This window comes from Nothobranchius furzeri, chromosome 7, assembly GCF_043380555.1.
Source record: "Nothobranchius furzeri strain GRZ-AD chromosome 7, NfurGRZ-RIMD1, whole genome shotgun sequence".
Lineage (NCBI taxonomy): Eukaryota > Metazoa > Chordata > Actinopteri > Cyprinodontiformes > Nothobranchiidae > Nothobranchius > Nothobranchius furzeri.
In genome coordinates, this window is record NC_091747.1 from 45902243 (window position 1) to 45923178 (window position 20936).

Here is a 20936-nt window from a genome sequence, read left to right on the forward strand (position 1 = left end):
AAATCTATATTTATAAAATCCAAATAACACGCCCTACAGTGTAATCAAAACTCCATATAAAAGTTATAACTCTGTATGTCTGTATAAAGTTTGTAAATGATCACATTTTGTGTGTTTATGTGTGTAGGAGTTGGGGGTCCTTGCTTTTCTTGGACACAAGCAAGGAAAACGTTTGGGAGCCACTGACCTAAAGTGATAAAATGATGAGTCACAGTAAATAAAAGTGCTGATTGAATTAGGAAAAGCTGAATATGTATAAACTTGTAGCACTATAAGCTACAAACCACCAGATCAACATTTTATGTGGACATTAGAAATATCTAAAACGCACTACATCATCTGTCCACCAGATGTCACTGTTTATTGCAGTTACTGACTCAGACTGGAGGTAAAAAGTAATACGTTTACGAGATCAAAGTCCTTCGTGATAAACTCTTTTTATTTGTAAATATGTAACTGGCTCACCGTTTATTTACCTGACTCTCATACCAGAACCGTTCGGTTTTCTCTGCTTTTATTATTGTTATATTATTATTATTATTATTATTATTATTATTATTATTATTATTATTATTATTATTAGGTTGTTTATGACAGAATAGATTCCCCAGAGATGTTCATCACACCTTACTGCTCGGAGCATTTGAGGTTCCGTGCATCGTAAACATAAGGTCCTCTGGGCGTCACGTGCGGTCTCAAACAAGACGATGACGTCACGACCGGTGTTGTGCAGAAAAGCAATCGTTCGCCAGAAATTGAGCCAGCGCCAGCGGGTGCGCGAACTCACGCTAAATGAGACCAAACCAAACACTTTTAATTCCGCCTTATGTCTGTTATTATAGTAAAGGGCTATTGTTGTTTGCGAAGAAGATTTAGAAAAGCTTCATTTTAAAATCCTACATTTCACATATGAAGCAACATCTAATGGAGGCAAGACGATCTAAAGAAAAAAAGTTTTTTTAAATAATTATTAAAGTTATTTAATGTTTTATAACAATAAAGCACTATTCTAACATCCCTCAATTCTGAGCCAAGGTCAGCTGAAGCACTCCTGCTGTATGAGCATGTGAACACACCAGGAAACAAACATCAGACTTCAAGATTATTTTCCATAAAATGAGATAAATGTATCCCTTTAGTCTGATACGTGTAGTTTGTGTAGTTTTTGTTTTATACCAGTTCCACTCGTCCTAATCCACCTGTTATATTTATTTAGCTGTCAGATAAAAGGCTTGTTTTTCAGCTTTCATTTACTGTTAAAGACTCCAGTTGAAAAGGTCAGAATGTTGATTAAAACTTATATTGTTCCTTTACACATCGTTATTAGTCAGTTTTCAACTAAAGAAGAATCAATTTCTGGTTAATACCTAAACATTCTTCTTGTAATTATTATTATTAAATAACTTCTTAACAGACAGGATTTTACTCTTCTCATTAAGTGATCTGTATTTGTGCCTTCTTATGGTTCCACAACCCCCCAAGGCGCATCACAACACAATCAGTCATCAACACGCTGGTGATGATGAGCTACACTGTAGCCACACCTGTCCTGGGGCACACTGACGGAGGCGGGGCATACCAGGCACTGGCACCACCGGTGCCTCCAACCAGGCAAGGTGGGTTAAGTGTATTGCCCAAGGAAACAGTAGCAGCATTCTTTGGCAGGAGCCGGGATTGAACCTACAACCTTCAGATTACTGGACAACTCTGCCTCCTGAACTACTGCTGTCCCTGAAATAAAGCTGTCATTTGTGGCCAAATCCTACTCAAACACCAGAAAAATTAATGAAATGTAATAATAATAATAATCAGCTAACTGAAGTAAGCATTTTCCTTGTAATTTGATATAAAACGTTCTCCTCTTAGACGTAACAGAAACCTGAAGAAGCAGAAACGGTAATCCTTTACTGCAACCAGTTAAAAAAGGAGCTCTGAACCAAAACAACAATCCTTAAAATAAATAATACAGGTAGTACATTAAACATTTGCTTTAGCTAATATAATTTCACAATAAAGCTAAAATTTCTAAGGTGCCACTACACAATGTCCTCCCAAAATGGTCCTGAAGATCAGAGTCAGCTCCAAAAAGCTTGACAAATCAGCAGGAAAGGCCGAGGTAGCTGTGTCAAATAAAAACAAAGGACAGTTCACTCAAACGCAGCAACCATAATCAGTCAGACATGTGAAGCAGCAGCAGAAAACTGGTGATTTTAGGGTTCTGCTGTAAAACAGTCAGTACCGAAATAATCTGAAAACCTCTTAGGACAAGCTGGGGTTTATTAAACAAGCACATAGAGGCTGACTTTTTAATCCAGCTTTTGGTGCTGATGTTTGTATATTTTCTTTTCTAAACTATAAGAAATTATTTTTCTAATGCTCTATATTGTACCGATACTAATTTATTTCCTGTTTGAGTTTTACCAACTCCTAATTGAACTGTTTTGTGCAGCACTTTCGTCCGCTTCGTGCTGAGTGGCTGAGCGCTTTAGGACTTGACTTGGCACATATCTGGGGAGGGATCTTCTCAGACTCTGACATTCACCCTCGTCCCGTGGCTGGAAACGTTCTTACACCGCTCTGCTAGAAAGGCACAGAACAATAATATTAAACTCCCTTTTTCTTCCAGACTCAACAACGTGGCGCTTCTCCTCTCCAAGGCCAGATGTGGAAAACTGAACTTGAACTCTGTTGAACTTGTGAATAAAAGGCAATTATTAATGTCTCTAACTCAACTTAAATGAGCTGACCCAAATTTCTATTAATTTACATGTTATGTCTATGTGAGAATGTAGAGCAGCCAGAAGGTCTCCAAGTTGAAAGAAGTAGAGGCAAACTGCAGCACAGGGACATTTTTCCAGAGAGCCAAAATGCTTCTCCTGCATTTATTTCCTCTTTCCTTTTCACCACATAACAAAAACAAAACTCCCCAAGCCTCCACCTGGCTTCCTTTAAATACCCCAGCAAATCACACCTGCAAACAATCCACCCCAATCATCAGTGCTCCAACATTAAATCCAGAGGGAAATAAACATCCACATAAAGGTACCTAAATGTTAACATAAACAAAAGACAAAACTGTTTTTACAATACAAGAAACATTTTCACACTAAGACACACTAAGACACATTTCAGTTAAAATATACCCCATCACAGTGCCAGCAGACTACAGAAATAAATTACAGGGACGAATGGGAAATCATCCCTACCACTTCGTCACAGTCTAAATAGCCTATTCTAATATTTCACTTGGCGGAGACCCCTACCTCACTGCGCCTGCTCCAGTGTGGTGTTGATGGGTGTTGTTAGAGTGCATTCTGCGGTGGAGGGGGGGGGGGGGGGGGCAGACATCGTCCGGTTTTAACCATCGTCAGCACACAACCCAAACCCTCATTCTCTGGGTGCATTGTAAGTGGGCACCGGTGTTACATCAATATGTGTTCCCCCCTCAAGATCTGTTTCTTTTGCACCCTGCTGCAAGTGGAAACGACCCAATCGCAAGAAATAACCCTCACCCTAGCCCTTACCCTAACCATAACCCTGGCACCAAAAATTTGTTTGGCATAAATATAATTTTTGAAAATATTGTGTGTAGCACAATTTTTATGTCTGTTTCAGGGTTATGGTTAGGGTAAGGGTTGGGGTCAGGGTTAGGACACACATTTTTTGCGAGTGGATGGTTCAAACTCGCAACTGGGTGCAAAAGAAACAGATCTCGAGGGGGAACACATATCGATGTAACACCGGCACACAAGGCAAGACTGAGTGAACAGATCCTTCCCTCCAGGTGTCGTTGAGTGTGTTCACCCCCAAGGCTCTACGTTTGCGTGGAATGTCGTTGGTGGGAGTGTTTAGTATACAAATTAAAGCGAGACTAGGTCGTTTTGGCTTGCTTTTAGCACCCCCTACTGTCCGTTTGTAGAACCGAAATCAAAAGCTCTCTCCTCGCGGTGCCTTTTTAACCTTAATCTAATGTCTCTCACACTTCCTTAGTGTCAAGAGGGATGATTCATCATTAAATTAAACAAATCAGCTGTGTTCATGATCTATACATGCAGGAAATGTGCTAAAACCAGACTGCTGCACTATACATGTCAGCTAAATTTTTTTCCAAGTCCAACAGACCGGACCGGCAACTGTGAAGTTGCAAGTGGAATTTTCTGGCCACATGGGTCGATAGGGGCTGGGTGCCCTTTCATTAACCCGGTAATGGGTCATTTTTGCACATACTGGCCCAAGAAAAAAATATGAAAAATTTGCTAAGTGTCCCTTTAAATTTGGGGCGCAGGCTGCCATGGGACTGCAAAGACGCCAATGCAATTTCAAATGAGTTGCCGCTATCTTTTTAGTTCTACTCCCTTGCATCATCCTGTCTACCAAACTGATAAAGCCCTGTGATTGGCACACCAAATTGATAGAGCCCTGCTATTGGCATTGCATGCTACTGCTCAGGCCAATGGTAAACCTACTGAAGCCCCAATAGGGAGCCAAAGTCTCCTTCCCTTCCAGTCATCTCATGGGTCCCTGGAAGAATGAAAAAATGAATGCAAGTCAATGGGGCTAAAAGAGCTATTTTCTAATCCGCCTTGCCTTACGCCCTGGATCGCATATTATACTTCAATTTAAATGAAAACTAATTATGTGTGTTTCGACCGAGCCAGTCACGTACTTTAAGATTTATCAGCTTGTAAAAGTTCGTAATTAGCATGACTACAAATCAGACATCGACACGTCGCATAAATGACATCACCACATAATCTCCTCTCCCCTAGCTTAGCTGTTACCACATGGCTAGATTTATGGTGGTTCTTTCCATCTAAAGGAAGGAAGGATTTCAAGTTTGCCGAACATACTGTTTTTCTCCGTATCTGGTCCGATGACATTTGTAGTAGACTCAGTTTCACACAAAATCCAAGGTAAAGTTTCCCCGTTTGAAAATAAGCTCCTTCTTGGTATTAAAATGTGTCTTTAAAATCATATGTGAAATCCATGGTACATGACAAGCAGAATTAGAAAATAGCGTTTTTAGCCCCATTGACTTGCATTCACTTTTTTCGTTCTTCCGAGTACCCATGGTTTGGAAGTGTGGCTTGGTTTCATATGGAATGCGGCTAGCTTTTCATGTACAAAATCCTTTTTCTTCAGTGACTGTCTGTCTAGATTTCAAGGCTAGACATTCCGCTTTTGAAAATAAATATCTAAAATAAAAAATAACTTTCTATATCTTCAAATCTCACTAAAAGTACAAGATCCCGTTAAGGATCGACAAAATAAATGACTTCTTTCATATTGTGATATCAATATTATGTGATATGAAAAATATTATTGTGATAGGATTTTTTCCCCATATCGCCCAGCCCTATATTCAATTTATTCAGTAATTTTGAATCAAATCAAACTATTTAAAATTAAATCTAATTTATCTGAATCAAATTTAAATATTTGAAGTTACATTGAAATATTTAAAATACTACAGAACCTTTTATAAATCAAAATTTAGCAGAAACTTTATCAGATTTATTTTAATCAACATTATTTTTTTAAAGTTAAATGTGTTGTTTTACAATCGACACATCATGCACAGCATCTCAATAAAACTATGGTCTTTGTCCAAAAATGTTATTCTTAGTTAAAAGGACATAAAATCATGTTCTTGAGAAATTAGGAGAACGCGCTGTAGCAGGCATTGCGCGCTCCCGCGGAGGCTGATCCTTGCAGGGTGACACTTTTTAGCACAACCTCAGTTAATAGCAGGCCCACTTGCGGGAGCAGCAGCGGGTTACCGCCTCTGGCATTTTCGGGACTGCCCAGCGCTGGGGGGCGCGGTCTGAATAATACGGAGCTAAATAACTCATTTAAACCGCCTCGGTGATCTTTCTTTACCCAAATCTCTACCGGCGTGTCCTGGGTACAGACCTCGGTTTCAGCACTTTGCGGTTCCGCCCCCCTTCGAAGATGATTCGTAGGAAAGATGCGCCGGTCTGAACGTTCCATTGACCTTCGGATCTTCCCGGCAGCAGCACCTAGGCACCGCGACGCGCCGTCGCCGCTACGGGAGCTACTCGGCTCCCGTCGCAGATCTCTCCTCTAACGCAGGTGCTCTAATTGCGCTCGAATCATCTTTGATTTTTCCTCCCAATCAATCAAGAGCGAGGCAGATGCGCCTGGCTCCGTCACCCCGGCTAGTACCATGGTGGAGTTTCCATCCCTCAGTCCTTACTGGCCTCTCCTCCGCTTTCTGGTGCCTTTGGCGATTACCAATGTCGCCATCGACCTCGGGGAACAGGTAAGGGCTCCCAGCTCCGCCGCGTGAGTTGCTTTTAAACATTAATGGTCGCCTCGGTGTTTGCTGCCAGACGCTAACTGGTAGCTGCCGTATATATTAACACTTTACTGTCTAAAATCATTTTTAAAGCCTCGTAAAACGTGACCGTAGCATTTATTTACCGTTATGATGTAAATGTTTAACGCAGGTTAGCGTAGCCGCTATTCTGTACATTATTTATAGGAAGAACAGAAGAAAAAGGCCTTATTTCATTTATTTATTTATTTAGTCATCTTTTATAAACCGAAACGTCACTGCTGCATTTTAAAATGCGCTAACTCGTGTTAATCTGCATCTTTTGTGCCGGTTGGTAAGAATTTGTGGTCATTTGTGGTTAAAAGGAACATTGGATCATTTAAATGAGCATTTCCTGTTTTCTTCAGCCAGAGCTGGAGGACCTTCCCCCAGCAGAGCAACCATGAACTCTTAAATGAGCTTTTTAATCTAATGGGTTAAATAAATAAACGCATATATGAATGAAACCTCAGATCAGATAGTGAGAATAATGAAAACACGCACAGAGGCTTGGATATGTCAGATTAGGCTTATGTAATGGCTGGGTGAGGTGGTATAAATAGAAATGAAGCGGCAAATGAAAAGGCCAGCTGTATAAGTGAATGGAGATGATTCAGGGTTAAAAAGTGCTCCGTATGGTCATCTTTCGTAGGACAGTTAGAAAGTTCCCATCTGCTCAGAGATAACGCCCGCTGAAGTCATGCTGTCATTCTGAACTTATCTTGTGTTCACGTCTGCTCCAGGCTCTCAACAGGGGCATAGCCACCGTCAAGGAGGACACGGTGGAAATGCTGGCCAGCTATGGCTTGGCCTACTCCCTGATGAAGTTTTTCACTGGTCCCATGAGTGATTTCAAGAATGTGGGCTTGGTGTTTGTCAACAGCAAGCGGGATCGGAGGAAGGCAGTGCTGTGCATGTTGGCAGCCGGGGTCATCGCGTTTGTCCTCCATATCTTGATAGGTGTGTGTTTAAAGGGATTGTTTTTGTGCAACACATGATAACATCCTGCCTTTAAACCACAACTTGTTAACCTGGCGTTTTTTACTGCATTGTGCATTTTCTCCCAAGACTATTTTAGTCTGCACTCTTTCCAACAAATGCTTTCTCTTTCTATGCAGCTTACACAGATTTAGGATACTATATTATTAATAAGCTCCACCAAGTGGATGAGTCGGTTGGGTACAAGACAAGAAGGGCGTTCCTATTCCTGGCTGCTTTCCCGTTGTTGGATGCAATGGTGAGTGTGCAGAAGTAAACACACGAATGGGTAGAGCATCAGAAATTTCTGTTTCAGCTCCAAAGTGGTGCAAAAATAACAGCTCAGAGATAAAAAGATTAGTTGACATTCAGCTTTGCTAGCATGCTCTTATTTTGACATACCTTTTAAATGATAGGGGCACTTGACCAGTGGCGTTCCTAGAAAAAATTTCATGGGGGAATCCAACAAATATCCCACCGGGTGTGTCCCCTGTGGACATGTGGGAGCCCCCTGCTCCGTTCTCATTGTTAAAAAAATCTTACCGATCGCATTGAATGACCAGTTTATCAAATCCATGGTTAGTAAAAATTGAGTTTTTCTGAAGAAATGCAGAGAAGCTCTTTGTGGGCAGACAGGACAAAGAGCCTTGGGAGAAAAAAAGGTAAGGGAGTGAAAGAGGGAAGCGTCTGTACTCCTCGAGTGCCTGAAGAAGATAGCCTAAATCTACTTCCGCGCCGTGGGTCCCCGAAAGAATGGATAAAAGGTTAAAAAAATGCTATTTTCTAATCCGCGTTGCCCTACGGCCTGGATCGCACATATGTTGTACTGCAATTTTAATTAAAAATGATGATGGGTGTTTTGACCACGCCAGTCATCTACTTCAGGGTTTCCCCCAGTGCTTTATAAGCCTGGCGGCCTGCCAGGCTTTGCTTGGCCACCCGCCAGGATAAGCTTCATGCCCCGCCCCCCTCCCCGACCCTACAGTGTTCGCTGACATGGACGGCGCAACGAAACAAGAGCCCTCCGTCAGCTGATACTGGTGAGAAACGGCAGCGGAACGTGTGCAACCCCCCCACCCCCGCTCTCGCGGAGGAGCGCTGCGGGATGGAGTGTGCGACCCCCACCCCCGACAGCCGAATCCGCCAGGCTTAACTCATTTTCTGGGGGAAGCCCTGTACTTTGAGATTTATTAGCTTGTAAAAGTTCGTAATTGGCATGATACAAACTAGGAAAGGCCACCAAATAGTTCCCGAGTGCAGCCACAGCTGCAGTTCACCGCTCCCCATGGGGATGGGTCGTATAGGAGATGTAATTTCATCAGTGCGTGACGACTAATGGGACTTGAACTTTGGCACTTTTCAACAAAATCATCCATAAAAAAATGAAGATTTATACTTAAAGAGTATATTTGAAAAATGATTGAAAATGTATTAAAGTAAATGTATTTATTGGCTTTAACATTTCTGTCTTGGTTAATGAAGATGAGTGCATGCTTTGTGTGAATATGAATGTGATTTGAGATTTGGGGTGGTCTTTCCTGGGGGGTGCAAGCGAGCAGAACGAGGGCAAATCATTTCAGTAGTCTGACGTCTCCATAATTTTTTTTTTACATTACAACCATTACACACTCTGTGGTTTGGTGTCCAGTAATGTTATTTTTTATAATAGTTTAGTCTGCAAACATCAGTTGTCCTGGAAAAAATGCATTTAGCTCACACTGTCTTTCTGGAGCAGCTCTTCTCTGCCTTCATAGCAGCACCATGTTTCTATGTCATCTTCAAACAACTATTTCAATACTATTGTCTGTTTCTTATAGTAAATGGGCCTGTGTAAAGTTAATTATAAAAGCTTTAATCCTTGCTAAAGTGCTAAACGTTGCTACATGCTAACAATAATGGGTACCTGCAGTCTCTTTAAAATGTGAACTCTGAATGGTGTGAGGAGTTAAAAAAAAGTGATTATTTGTAGTCTTGTCTCTACTCCATCCTTTCCATCCATTGTTTGCTTTCCAGGCATGGATTCATGCTGGGATTCTTCTCAAGCACAAGTACAGTGTCATTGTAGGCACTGCTTCCATCTCTGATGTTGTGGTCCAGGTAATGGACGTGTGTTGATTTTGATCCAACACATTTGAGAGCTTTTCTTCTTTTTTGACCTCATTGTTCTTTTCTCCTCAGATTGTGTTTGTGGCCATTCTGCTGCAGAGTAATCTGGAATGCGTGGAGCCTCTGCTCATCCCGATCCTCTCCCTGTACATGGGTGCCTTGGTCCGGTTCTGCATCGTCGGGATCGCCTACTACTGCAACATTCACGACAACATCCCAGAATCCAGCGGGCTTGATGTGGGGGTACGTGCCACAGATCAGCTGAAATCAGTCGTCTTTATGTTTTGACTGACTGCCCCATGAGCGATCCAAAATCCAAAATTCCATTTTTCTTTTGACCCAGGAATGCACTGCGGCTAATCATTAATTTCAGATTGAAGCAATATTTTCTGTGTTGAAGTCTTTAAATCTTCTTAGTAAGCAGAAGTCGATGTTGGTTATCTTTTGGTATCAGTCTGTCAGATGTTTAAAAATAAACTCTGAGGAAGCAGAAGATGTGACTAAAAGGTAATGATTTTCTGCAGAAGGAAGTCTGCAGCTTGGTTTATTTTAAAATTGACGGGATGATGTAGGCCAATCATTTAGATGAAAAAAGACCAGTTTTATTGTAACTATGGGGCAGGTTGGATTGAAGCAGGAAAACTGGTGCATTTGGGAAAAACAAAGACATGAATTTTAAACCAAAACTGAAGCAGAAGTGTGTAACTCTGCAGGGTGATGCCACCATCAAAAAGATGCTGAGTTTCTGGTGGCCCCTGGCCCTCATCCTGGCCACTCAGCGCATCAGCCGACCCATCGTCAACCTGTTTGTGTCCCGCGACCTGAAGGGATCCAGCGACGCTACAGAGGTGGGTGGATGTTGGGTTTTGTTTTCTCTCCTGTAATAAACTCCACTTGTTGGAGAATAAACTCCCTCTGGAACTTTCTGGCCTTGTGGAGTACCCCCCCCCCCTCCACACACACACACACACACACACACACACACACACACACACACACACACACACACACACACACACACACACACACACACACACACACACCACCATTAAAGAGAACACAAAGCTGCTTACCAGAACCAACTGGAAACCATTGGCTGTTTGGGTGATTGCTGGGCATGTGTGAAACTCGGGGCATGACTACATTCCGATGTGGCTCTGCTGGTGCGGCCCGTCATTGCTGCCGTCACAATGATGGTGATAAAAGTTGTGAAAATCCAGAGAAACATGAGTGGTACATGTGCTGCTTTCACTCTGGTTATTATTGGGCAGCTGGTATTTATTTAGCTTTGTGCTATTTTTAGTCTGAATGGCGACATGCAAATAACCCGTACCTGTTGTTTGTCCTTCCAGGCCGTCGCCGTGCTCACAGCTACATACCCCGTAGGTCACATGCCCTACGGCTGGCTGACTGAACTCAGAGCCGTTTACCCAGCCTTTGACAAGGTAAAGCAGCGCCTCAGGATTCACTCATAATGGGGACATATATGGACTGGGGCAGTAATAAATTCCTCACTTACAGAACAATCCCAGCAACAAGCTGAATATCGGCAGCCCGGTGAACAAGTCCCACATTAAGAAGTTTACGTTCTGCTGCCTGGCTCTGTCTCTCACGGTAAGATGACGTCAGCCCGCCCCGTTCCTCTCACGTGTGTCATTTAATCCATTATGCTCTCAGAAAAGGCTGTTTTTGTGGTTTGTGCTGGGAAAAAAAATCAGGTTCTTCTAAAAGCTTTAATAAAACCCTCCTATTTAAGTTCCTGACATTCTAGATGTGCATTTCATAGATCAAATGTTTGATGCAGCAGAAGGTAAATGTGTGAGACTGAGTGACTGTCATTATTCAACCTTCAGAGAGATTTCAAAAAAAGTTTAGAGCTAAAATGTTTAAGTTCAAAAAGTTACGGACCGAGTGACATTGATGGAGTGCTTGTTAGCAAAGTTTTAAACTGATCATTTTTTGAGACGCTATGGATTTATTGGCGTTTTGGTCAAATCTGGGCAATAAAGTCATGAGTCCTCTTGCACAACTTTGCTACTTCCCACATGATCGCTCTGCTTCTACTACATGAAAGTTTTGGGTCCGACTGTAAAATTGATTGACTTGTAACCATTTTTTATGTTGGCTGATGTTGATTAGGTGTAGCAGCCATCTTTAATGGGGTTGACGGATGAACGAGTGTAGTTAAAATCTGTTTTTAAGCTATTTGGTGTCTAAAATGTAAAAACTTGACCCATTTTTTTGTTAATTGCTTAAATATTTGTGAAATGAGTTTAGTTGTAGTTGGGACTCAGGAGGTAGAGCGGGTTGTCCAGTAATCGGAAGGTTGCAGGTTTGATGCCGGCTCCGACCAGAGAATTCTGCTGTTGTGCCCTTGGGCAAGACGCCTAACCTGCCTTGCCTTCTGGTGGTGGTCGGAGGGACCGGTGGAGCCTGTGCTCGGCAGCCTCCGCCCCAGGGCAGCTGTGGCTACATCGTAGCTCATCCCCGCCAGCGTGTGAATGTGTGTGTGAATGAGTGAATGACCGACTGTGTTGTGAAGCGCCTTGGGGGTTTGTAGAACCCAAATACAGACCATTTAGTAAATGTTCTAGAAACCCAACAGTGGGTACATTTCCTGTCAGTAGTTTATAAACTGTACGCCTTACTTTCCTGCCTGACCTGTTTACCAACTTGAACCTAACAGCGGCCCAGACCTGATTGGTCAGCACTCACCGGCTGCTACCAATGAACAACAAAAGCTAGCAGGAAGCCTGTGGCTGCTGCATGTGTGTGTATACCAACACACATGCATGTTTACACAGTTAGGTTCAAAGGTCAGATCTTTTTGTTCAGGACGGTTCTGATTTAAAAAGATGCAGCTTTATTTCATGTTGATCAACCGTCAGTAACTTAAACCAGTCCTTACTGAACGATTCCGTTTGCTGCAGAAACCTCACATGGCCTTTGCTTTGACTCTTGTTGGGACTTTTTCTCCTCATGGTGGCTGGACTAGTTTCCAAATCTAAACAATCAATATGTTAAACATTTTCCGAAACACAACCCAGGCACGTGATTCACAAAGAGACTTGACGGGGTTTTTAGTGACTCAGCCAGTCTGAAGTTAGGAGGAAACGTAAAGTGTTCCAGAACAAGCTCTAAAGTCGAGGTAGTTTAGTTTAGAGCTTTGTTAAAACCAGACTAAACGTGGTTTTCATCCTGGTTTTAGTCTCTGGTTGCAGAGAGAGGAAGGAAACATTCCCACCTGAACTTTAGAGATAATTAAAGTGTACATAAAGCCAATCTGTTACCACATTCCTAAAAGTTGGCACATTTCTGCAGTTGCTCTGGATTCGTGGGAGTCCTTTTTTCTCCTCGCTTGCCTCCCTGATGCTTGGCTTCTAGTAGTCGCTTTTTCCCCATCTTGTTTAGGAAAAACAGGAAGTTTGTGGCAAAGAGTGGGTCTTGGAGGAGGAGGAGGATGGCACACCAGATGTAGAATCCATGCCAAGCTGTGTTTGTTTTCAGCTCCACATAACCAACACAGGCCCTCATGTCGAGACTTGCTCTGATCATGGACATGCTCGAAGCATTTTGGAGAAAAACAAACATGGTGTGTTTTGTGAGGAACCTGTAAGGTATAATTTAATCTGATGAGAGCAGATTTGGTTGTAAATGTCTCACCTTGTTTAGAGACGCCACCGCTGAGTCAGGGGAGACGATGGCTCAGCGTGGCCACATGTGCTTCTGTCCCGCTAAAGTAATGATAGCTGGTGAGGTGGCGCTGAGCTGCTTCACCACATCAAAACTGTCAAACAGCTGATCTCCTGAGTGAGGGCATGAAAACCCTTGTTTTTGTTGCCGTGACTTGGTTGATTTAGCCGACTTTCATAAATTGGGAACACTGGGAGCAGAAGTGGAGTTAAAAAGGTTTTTGGTAAACCAGGAAGGACACTGATTACTTTTATAAAACTCAAAGAAATATTTATTTTCCTAATATTTCCAGCTTTTAAGTTGAGATCTGGTTTTCTGTCACGACTCAGACCAAAATGGCCAATAAACCCACTGCATCTTGAGCTGAAACTACCCGTTTTAAAACCAGATTCCCAGTAGTCCACCCGCTGAGGTGGTGGACTACTGGGAATCTGGCCTTAAAATAGCTGCCGCCGAGGCCCTTGGGTGGGGGTCTCGGCGGTGGCCATGGGTTGCTGCCTGGCGGCTGCATCGCCCCTGAGTAGGTCTGGGTGGGGGCTCGGGGTGTGGGGGCTGTGGGCCCCGTGGGGGATCTGGCCAGGGACTTGGGGATGGGGTCCTGACTTGTAAGCTGCCACGAAGAAGGCAGGAACAAGCGATAGTGCGTGGCCCAGGCTCAGGGGCCTCAGGCGGACCTTGGCTTCTCTGAAATAACAACTCTGTCCCATTACGGGGGAGGGGCTGTCCAGAAGGGGGAGGATTAACCTTACCTGGATGTCTCATGTCTTTCATATTCTGGAAGTTGTGCAAATGCAGGGATGGGAGTAGTTATTCTGCTGGAATGGGGCTGGGTTGGTGCCCTTGGACTCCGTGGGGCTCTGCGATGCTGCTGCTTTGGGCCCTGGCAAGATGGACTGGGGTCTCCATGCCCTGGGGGCATTTTTGGAACAGAGGTGCCTATTGGGGCCAGTGGGGGAGCTGGCTCCCTGAAGGGCTTAGGCCAACCAGCCATTCTTCCCCATCCCCATACATTTTTCTCCTCCTGCTCCCTCACATCATCACACAAACTTGCACATAGGACCTTGGGGGGTGGGCAAGTCAGGGGGTGTGGGTATGGATCCCATTTCCACATTCCTTAGCAGGTCTTAGCACACCTCGATTGTCGCTTGGCTTCCCGGGGCTGGAGGCTAGGAGGGGGAGCTGGCAGTCTTGCTGGGGTCTTGGGTGGTGGGATGCTTTGCTCAGCATTTGGCGGGGGTGCCTGCTCATCACCCCAGCAGGCTGGGGCTTATCTTGTTACAGTCTCCCTGGGGTCCCTGTGCTCTGGGGCAGCTCCTAGATTTCTGGGACTTGGAGAGCCCTCAATCTCCAACACATCTTTGGGAGGCAGATCTGTGGCCCCTCACAACTCTCTATTGGACGCTCCTATAGAGACTCTCTTGGTCAGCTCGCTTCTCACACCAAACCTTTCGTCAGGAATCTTGGTGTGACCTTTGACCCAGCTCTCACCCTGGATTCTCATGTCAGTTCTCTTGTTCGCTCTTCCTCCTTCCATCTGAGGAACATTGCTAAACTGAGTCCCATTCTGTCCCGCTCTGAACTTGAGACTGTTCTCCACACCTTCATCTCCTCACGCTTAGACTACTGTAACTCTTTTTTTCACGTGTCTGAGCAGAACCTCCCTGAACCGTCTACAGGTGGTTCAGAATGCCTGTGCTCGGCTTCTGACCAAGTCCTCCAAATACATCCACATCACCCCGCTTCTCCTCCAGCTTCACTGGCTGCCAGTCAACTTCAGGGTTCATTTCAAGATCCTGGTTCTGGTCTATAGGGTCTTACATGGACAAGCACCATCTTACATTGGTGATCTTCTTAGTCCCTACACCCCCAGCAGGTCCCTGAGGTCCAGTGATCAAAGCCTACTGGTTGTGCAGCGCACCAGGCTAAAGACCAAAGGTGACAGATCATTTGCTGCTGTGGCCCCCAGACTCTGGAACTCTCTCCCCCTGAGCCTGAGATCAGTGGACTCAGTGGTCTCCTTTAAAAGCAGCTGAAGACTCACTTGTTCAAGCTGGCTTTTGTATGACCTTCTTCACTCTTTCCTTGTTCTGCCCTCCCTACCTATTCCACCTTCCTCAGGATCCACTGATTTCCTTCTTTCCTGTTTACTCTCTCTTTGCATATTTTTATCACAATTGTCAATTTTTTGCTAATTATATTTTTAATCATTTTCTAAATTCTTATATTTTTACATTTTTTTGTTTTTGTGAAGCGCCTCGTGATATCTATCTTGAGAGGCGCTATAGAAAAGATCTTTTCTTCTTCTCCTATAGAGAAACCTTACATCTACAGGTCCTTCTCAAAAATTAGCATATTGTGATAAAGTTCATTATTTTCTGTAATGTACTGATAAACATTAGGCTTTCATATATATTAGATTCATTACACACAACTGAAGTAGTTCAAGCCTGTTATTGTTTCTAATATTGATGATTTTGGCATACAGCTCATGAAAACCCAAATTTCCTATCTCAAAAAATTAGCATATCATAAAAAGGTTCTCTAAACGAGCTATTAACCTAATCATCTGAACCAACTAATTAACTCTAAATACCTGCAAAAGATTCCTGAGGCTTTAAAAAAACTCCCAGCCTGGTTCATTACTCAAAACCGCAATCATGGGTAAGACTGCCGACCTGACTGCTGTCCAGAAGGCCATCATTGACACCCTCAAGCAAGAGGGTAAGACAGAAATTTCTAAACGAATAGGCTGTTCCCAGGGTGCTGTATCAAGGCACCTCAGTGGGAAGTCTGTGGGAAGGAAAAAGTGTGGCAGAAAATGCTGCATAATGAGAAGAGGTGACCGGACGCTGAGGAAGATTGTGGAGAAGGACCAACTCCAGACCTTGGGGGACCTGTGGAAGCAGTGGACTGAGTCTGGACTAGAAACATCTAGAGCCACCGTGTACAGGCGTGTGCAGGAAATGGGCTACAGGTGCCGCACTCCCCAGGTCAAGACACTTTTGAACCAGAAACGGCGGCAGAAGCGCCTGACCTGGGCTACAGAGAAGCAGCACTGGACTGTTGCTCAGTGGTCCAAAGTACTTTTTTCGGATGAAAGCAAATTTTGCATGTCATTCGGAAATCAAGGTGCCAGAGTCTGGAGGAAGACTGAGCAGAGGGAAATGCGAAAATGCCTGAAGTCCAGTGTCAAGTACCCACAGTCAGTGATGGTCTGGGGTGCCATGTCAGCTGCTGGTGTTGGTCCACTGTGTTTTATCAAGGGCAGGGTCAATGCAGCTAGCTATCAGGAGATTTTGGAGCACTTCATGCTTCCATCTGCTGAAAAGCTTTATGGAGATGAATATTTCATTTTTCAGCACGACCTGGCACCTGCTCACAGTGCCAAAACCACTGGTAAATGGTTTACTGACCATGGTATTACTGTGCTCAATTGGCCTGCCAACTCTCCTGACCTGAACCCCAGAGAGAATCTGTGGGATATTGTGAAGAGAAAGTTGAGAGACACAAGACCCAACACTCTGGATGAGCTTAAGGCCGCTACCGAAGCATCCTGGGCCTCCATAACACCTCAGCAGTGCCACAGGCTGATTGCCTCCATGCCACGCCGCATTGAAGCAGTCATTTCTGCAAAAGGATTCCCGACCAAGTATTGAGTGCATAACTGAACATACTTATTTGAAGGCTGACTTTTTTTTTTGTATTAACACACTTTTCTTTAATTGGTCGGATGAAATATGCTAATTTTCTGAGATGGGAAATTTGGGTTTTCATGAGCTGTATGCCAAAATCATCAATATTAGAAACAATAAAAGGCTTGAACTACTTCAGTTGTGTGTAATGAATCTAATATATATGAAAGTCTAATGTTTATCAGTACATTACAGACAATAATGAACTTTATCACAATATGCTAATTTTTGAGAAGGACCTGTACAAGCGCATGTACACACACAGGTGCTCACATGGTGCTTTCATAAGTATGGACTTGGGCATTTTCAACACTGTAGTTGGCACAAAATGCACAAAGTTATTATTGTGTGATTGTTCAGTAAAACACTGTTGATTTTATATTTCCTCATCAGGTTGACGCAGTGATGCCTTGCTCTAGTTGTATTGTCTTTTTTTCTCTTTCTGCAGGTCTAGAAGCACTCTTGTTCTTGTTTATTTTTGTGGGGGACCCCCCCCCCCCCTCCTTTTGTCTCTTCCTTTCTCTTTCACCTCTGTCTCCGTGTCTGATCGGAATTATAAAGCGTTCAAAAAACAATAACAAAGTATCAGGCATGACTTTAAAACAGAAGCTTTGATGCTCCACCGCAGAGTAAATCTGTACGGCTTGCCACCAGCATTCAGACATTTATTCTGTTTGCTTCCCTCAAGGGCCGCAACCACACCTGATTCAGTGGTTGTTCAGCAGGTCATCCAGCTCTGCTGAAGCCTGTTAATTGCCCACAGATTATAATCTGGTGTGTGGAATCTGGTCTAATCTGTAAAAGATGTTGGGTAGGACACGGCCCTCAGGGACCACGGTTGGATGTCTGTGGAAAATCCAGATCTTTTTGTTTGGCTTTTTGCATAAAATTGAGTTAAGTTTGAAGAATTAAGATTGTTTCAGTCTTTCACCCAAAACTGACTTTGTTTATTTTACTTTACAGAACACTTTTAATGACAAAATATAGAATTCTCTGAAAGTAAACTTGTAGTTTGAGGGAATAAAATCTCTAAAGGGGTAAAATGGCTTCATTGGACAGTAGAATGATGCAGGGAACACGTGGAGTCAGGAGAAATCATCCCATCATTCCTTTTGGGCATTTATTAGGATTATGTTTTCTTAAACATAATTTTAAGGCATTCCTGGCACATGGTTTCACATCGAGGCTTCTGGTCAGTTCTTCCATTATACCTCCACCTCCGTGCTTCAGCTGATGTGAGCTGCTCTGGCTTGGATGGACACACAGAAGCTATCTGAAATATTCTAGCAGACCACCGTAACTTTTAGACCTTTGATTCTGTTTTTGTTCTACACGAATGTTAAATTATTATTAGACATATTCATACAAATGTAGCATTCATGTTCAGATCAGTTTGCTCCTATGTTTGATCCATGTCATGTGCTGATTTGATTAATCTGTGCCTCAACAGCTGCCTCCACCAACAATGATGCATTGAGCTTATCTGTTCCGTTTAAGCTTCAAAGGCCCACGCTCGGTCCTAATTGGAGGCGCTGGGCTGATCTTTTGTGTCCAAATAAAAGCAAGAATAAACTCTGGATTTGTTTTGTGTGCAGCTTTGCTTCGCCGTGTTCTGGAGTCCCCACGTGTCGGAGAAGATCCTGGTGGACGTGATCGGAGTGGAGTACGCGTTTGCGGAGCTATGTGTGGCCCCACTCAGGATCTTCTCCTTCTTTCCGCTGCCGGGTGAGGGGCTCCCCCTCCTGCTGACACCGACAGGGCCGTGTTTAGCTTCAGCGGGGTGACGGTTCCTCTTTCCTTCTGTCTGCAGTGACTGTTCGTGCTCACCTGACGGGATGGCTCATGACCCTGAAGAAGACGTTTGTTCTAGCGCCCAGCTCGGTTCTGCGGATCATCGTCCTCATCATCAGTCTGGTCGTGCTGCCTTATATGGGGTAAGTCAGAGAACACACCTGAGACCTGACTCACCTGTGAGAAGGCTGATGATCCTCCATGTTTCAGGGTTCACGGAGCTACACTCGGAGTTGGGTCCCTCCTAGCCGGGTTTGTTGGGGAGTCTGCAATGGTTGCCGTAGCAGCCTGCTATGTTTATCGCCAACAGGTGAGAACGCCTGGACTGAGGTAACCGCGAACACGAGAATAAAGACCTTGTTTTAGGTTTTCTCCAGACCTTTAGGACCAGGCCTTCCCTCCTCCAGTTCTAATGTTTCAGTTTGGATGAAAAACATTTTATTAAACCAAAACTGGTCCTATAGCTGTTATTGTTTAGTGTCTGAAGTTTCCTTTGTTTTGCTTTAAAGTTTCCATTGACGCACGAGAACACAAATGTTTGTGCTAAAGGTCAAGCAGAATATAAACACTAGTCTTTAATAAGTCTTTAAAATCAACAATTTGGTTTACAAACCTTTTATCAGATATAAAGTTAATTCATGTCATGATTTTCAATTATTTATTGAATTGTCCACATTAAAAACTCAAATGGTAAGAATACCAAAAGGACACCAGTACCTAAAAATATTTAGAACAGAAGGGATTAAATGTCACTTTCCCAAAACGTTTCTGTTACCAAACATTAGTTCATGTAATGGTACACTTTTTATGCGTTTCTATTTTTGAAGTGGTTTTCTTGAAAAGTCGTGGTCAGGGAGTTCGGCCTAGCCTGTTCTGGGTAATCACATCATCACATATAGACTTATTAAAGCCTTATCAGCTACTAGATTAGAACAACTAAAGTCCAGCGTGGGCAACGCAAGTAACCAAGAGCATCTTTTTCTTATTCTTGTTCTCAGAAAAACAGCGAGCTGTCCAACGAGCTGGTGGTGGAGGGAGAGGACTCTGCCCCGATGGGCGAGGGTTTCACCAGGAACCCGATGGACGCCATCGAGGAGGAAGAGGAGGAGCAGGAGTGAGCTGTGAGGAGGGAGACTTCAGCGTGGAGGTTTTTCTGAAGAAGAGTCCAGGACTGGAGCTGGGTTTGGGTTCGGAAGTCCTTCATGCTGTAAAAACGCACACTGTACAGAAAGCCATGCACCTTGGATTGTTCAGTGTAAATATCGTCTTCATCACATCAGTGGCTGTACCTCCAGGTCTCTTCTATTTACTGGTGAACGAGGGAAATCCTCTTCCTCAGCAGCTAAAACGAGTCGACTCGTAGCAGAGTGGACTAGATAGTTCATCGTTTCATGTTGAGTTTTCATTCAAACATGTTGTGGGTTGTGCAATCGTACTTTAGAGACATCGGTGTACAGATTCCTGTTTTTGATGCGTTGTGTATACTTAAAACTCCCAGAGCAGTCGGGAATCCCTCGTTCTGTCGCCGCGTGTTTAAGAAAACAAACAAGATTGTTCACTAAAGCAGTCGGGGAGTCAGATCTACTTTTTGTTTAGCAAAATCCTTTTCCTCAGTAGTATTCAGACGGTCATATGTACTGTATATACTGTATAGGCATTCTTACTTCCAAATAAATTGCTTTATTATTGTTATCCCCTTTCTCACCTTAAGTTATTATCTGCAGTGAGGTCTGATTTCTCTTCAGTCTCATTAGAAATGTGATCAAATGAAACAAAGCTCCATTTTAGTGAAGCGCACAAACAAAAAATTTCAAAAAGTCTTTTTTATTTAACAGCCATTGAAAAACTGGTGGTGCCAGAACATTCCTGCAAATGGCATATCACCTGTACCTGATAAGTGAAACCAAACATTCCTTATTGTGCATCGTTACTAAGGCAACATGGACCAAGCCCGCCTTTTCTACTGAGCCGTACCGCTGTTGGACCAGGACCAGGTTTCTGCAGCCGCATCTCTTCTCTTCACAGCTTGGTTAAAGGCAACATGTCACTGAGTTTCACACACACACGCACGCAGACACACACACACACACACACACACACACGCAGACTGCCCTCCAAGTCTTCTCTGATCATCCTAAAAGCTGAACGATCCAACTAATCCAGCTGTTCTCATGTAAAATTTTCACCAACAAAAACAATAAATTAAAAGACAAAACCGTCCAGAATCCAGTGTAAACATTTTGCATCACTTAGATTTTTTTTTTTTCAATTCAAATGTTAAGTTAAATCTGAAGCTCATATCAACACTTTAACATGATTCCAAAAATCAGATATGTACA

The 20936-nt window shown here is 43.4% G+C and overlaps 1 protein-coding gene across 1 annotated transcript; it reads left to right on the forward strand.

The window, feature by feature from the left end:
* Positions 1 to 5976: 5976 nt before the first annotated feature.
* ankha (ANKH inorganic pyrophosphate transport regulator a) lies at positions 5977 to 19932 on the forward strand. The gene is made up of 12 exons (XM_015954704.3): positions 5977 to 6283; positions 7081 to 7297; positions 7456 to 7574; positions 9329 to 9412; positions 9494 to 9664; positions 10135 to 10269; positions 10774 to 10866; positions 10943 to 11035; positions 18402 to 18531; positions 18617 to 18740; positions 18808 to 18907; positions 19596 to 19932. Exons 1-12 carry the CDS (start codon positions 6188 to 6190, stop codon positions 19713 to 19715), a joined length of 1482 nt encoding a protein of 493 aa, XP_015810190.1. The 5' UTR covers positions 5977 to 6187; the 3' UTR covers positions 19716 to 19932.
* The last annotated feature ends 1004 nt before the right edge of the window (positions 19933 to 20936 follow it).

Coding starts and splice junctions, on each gene's coding strand:
- ankha (XM_015954704.3), top strand. CDS start 6,188: ATGGTGGAGTTTCCATCCCTCAGTCCTTACTGGCCTCTCCTCCGCTTT. Junction 7,575..9,328: donor TCCCGTTGTTGGATGCAATG/GTGAGTGTGCAG, acceptor TTTGCTTTCCAG/GCATGGATTCATGCTGGGAT. Junction 18,532..18,616: donor CTCCTTCTTTCCGCTGCCGG/GTGAGGGGCTCC, acceptor TTCTGTCTGCAG/TGACTGTTCGTGCTCACCTG.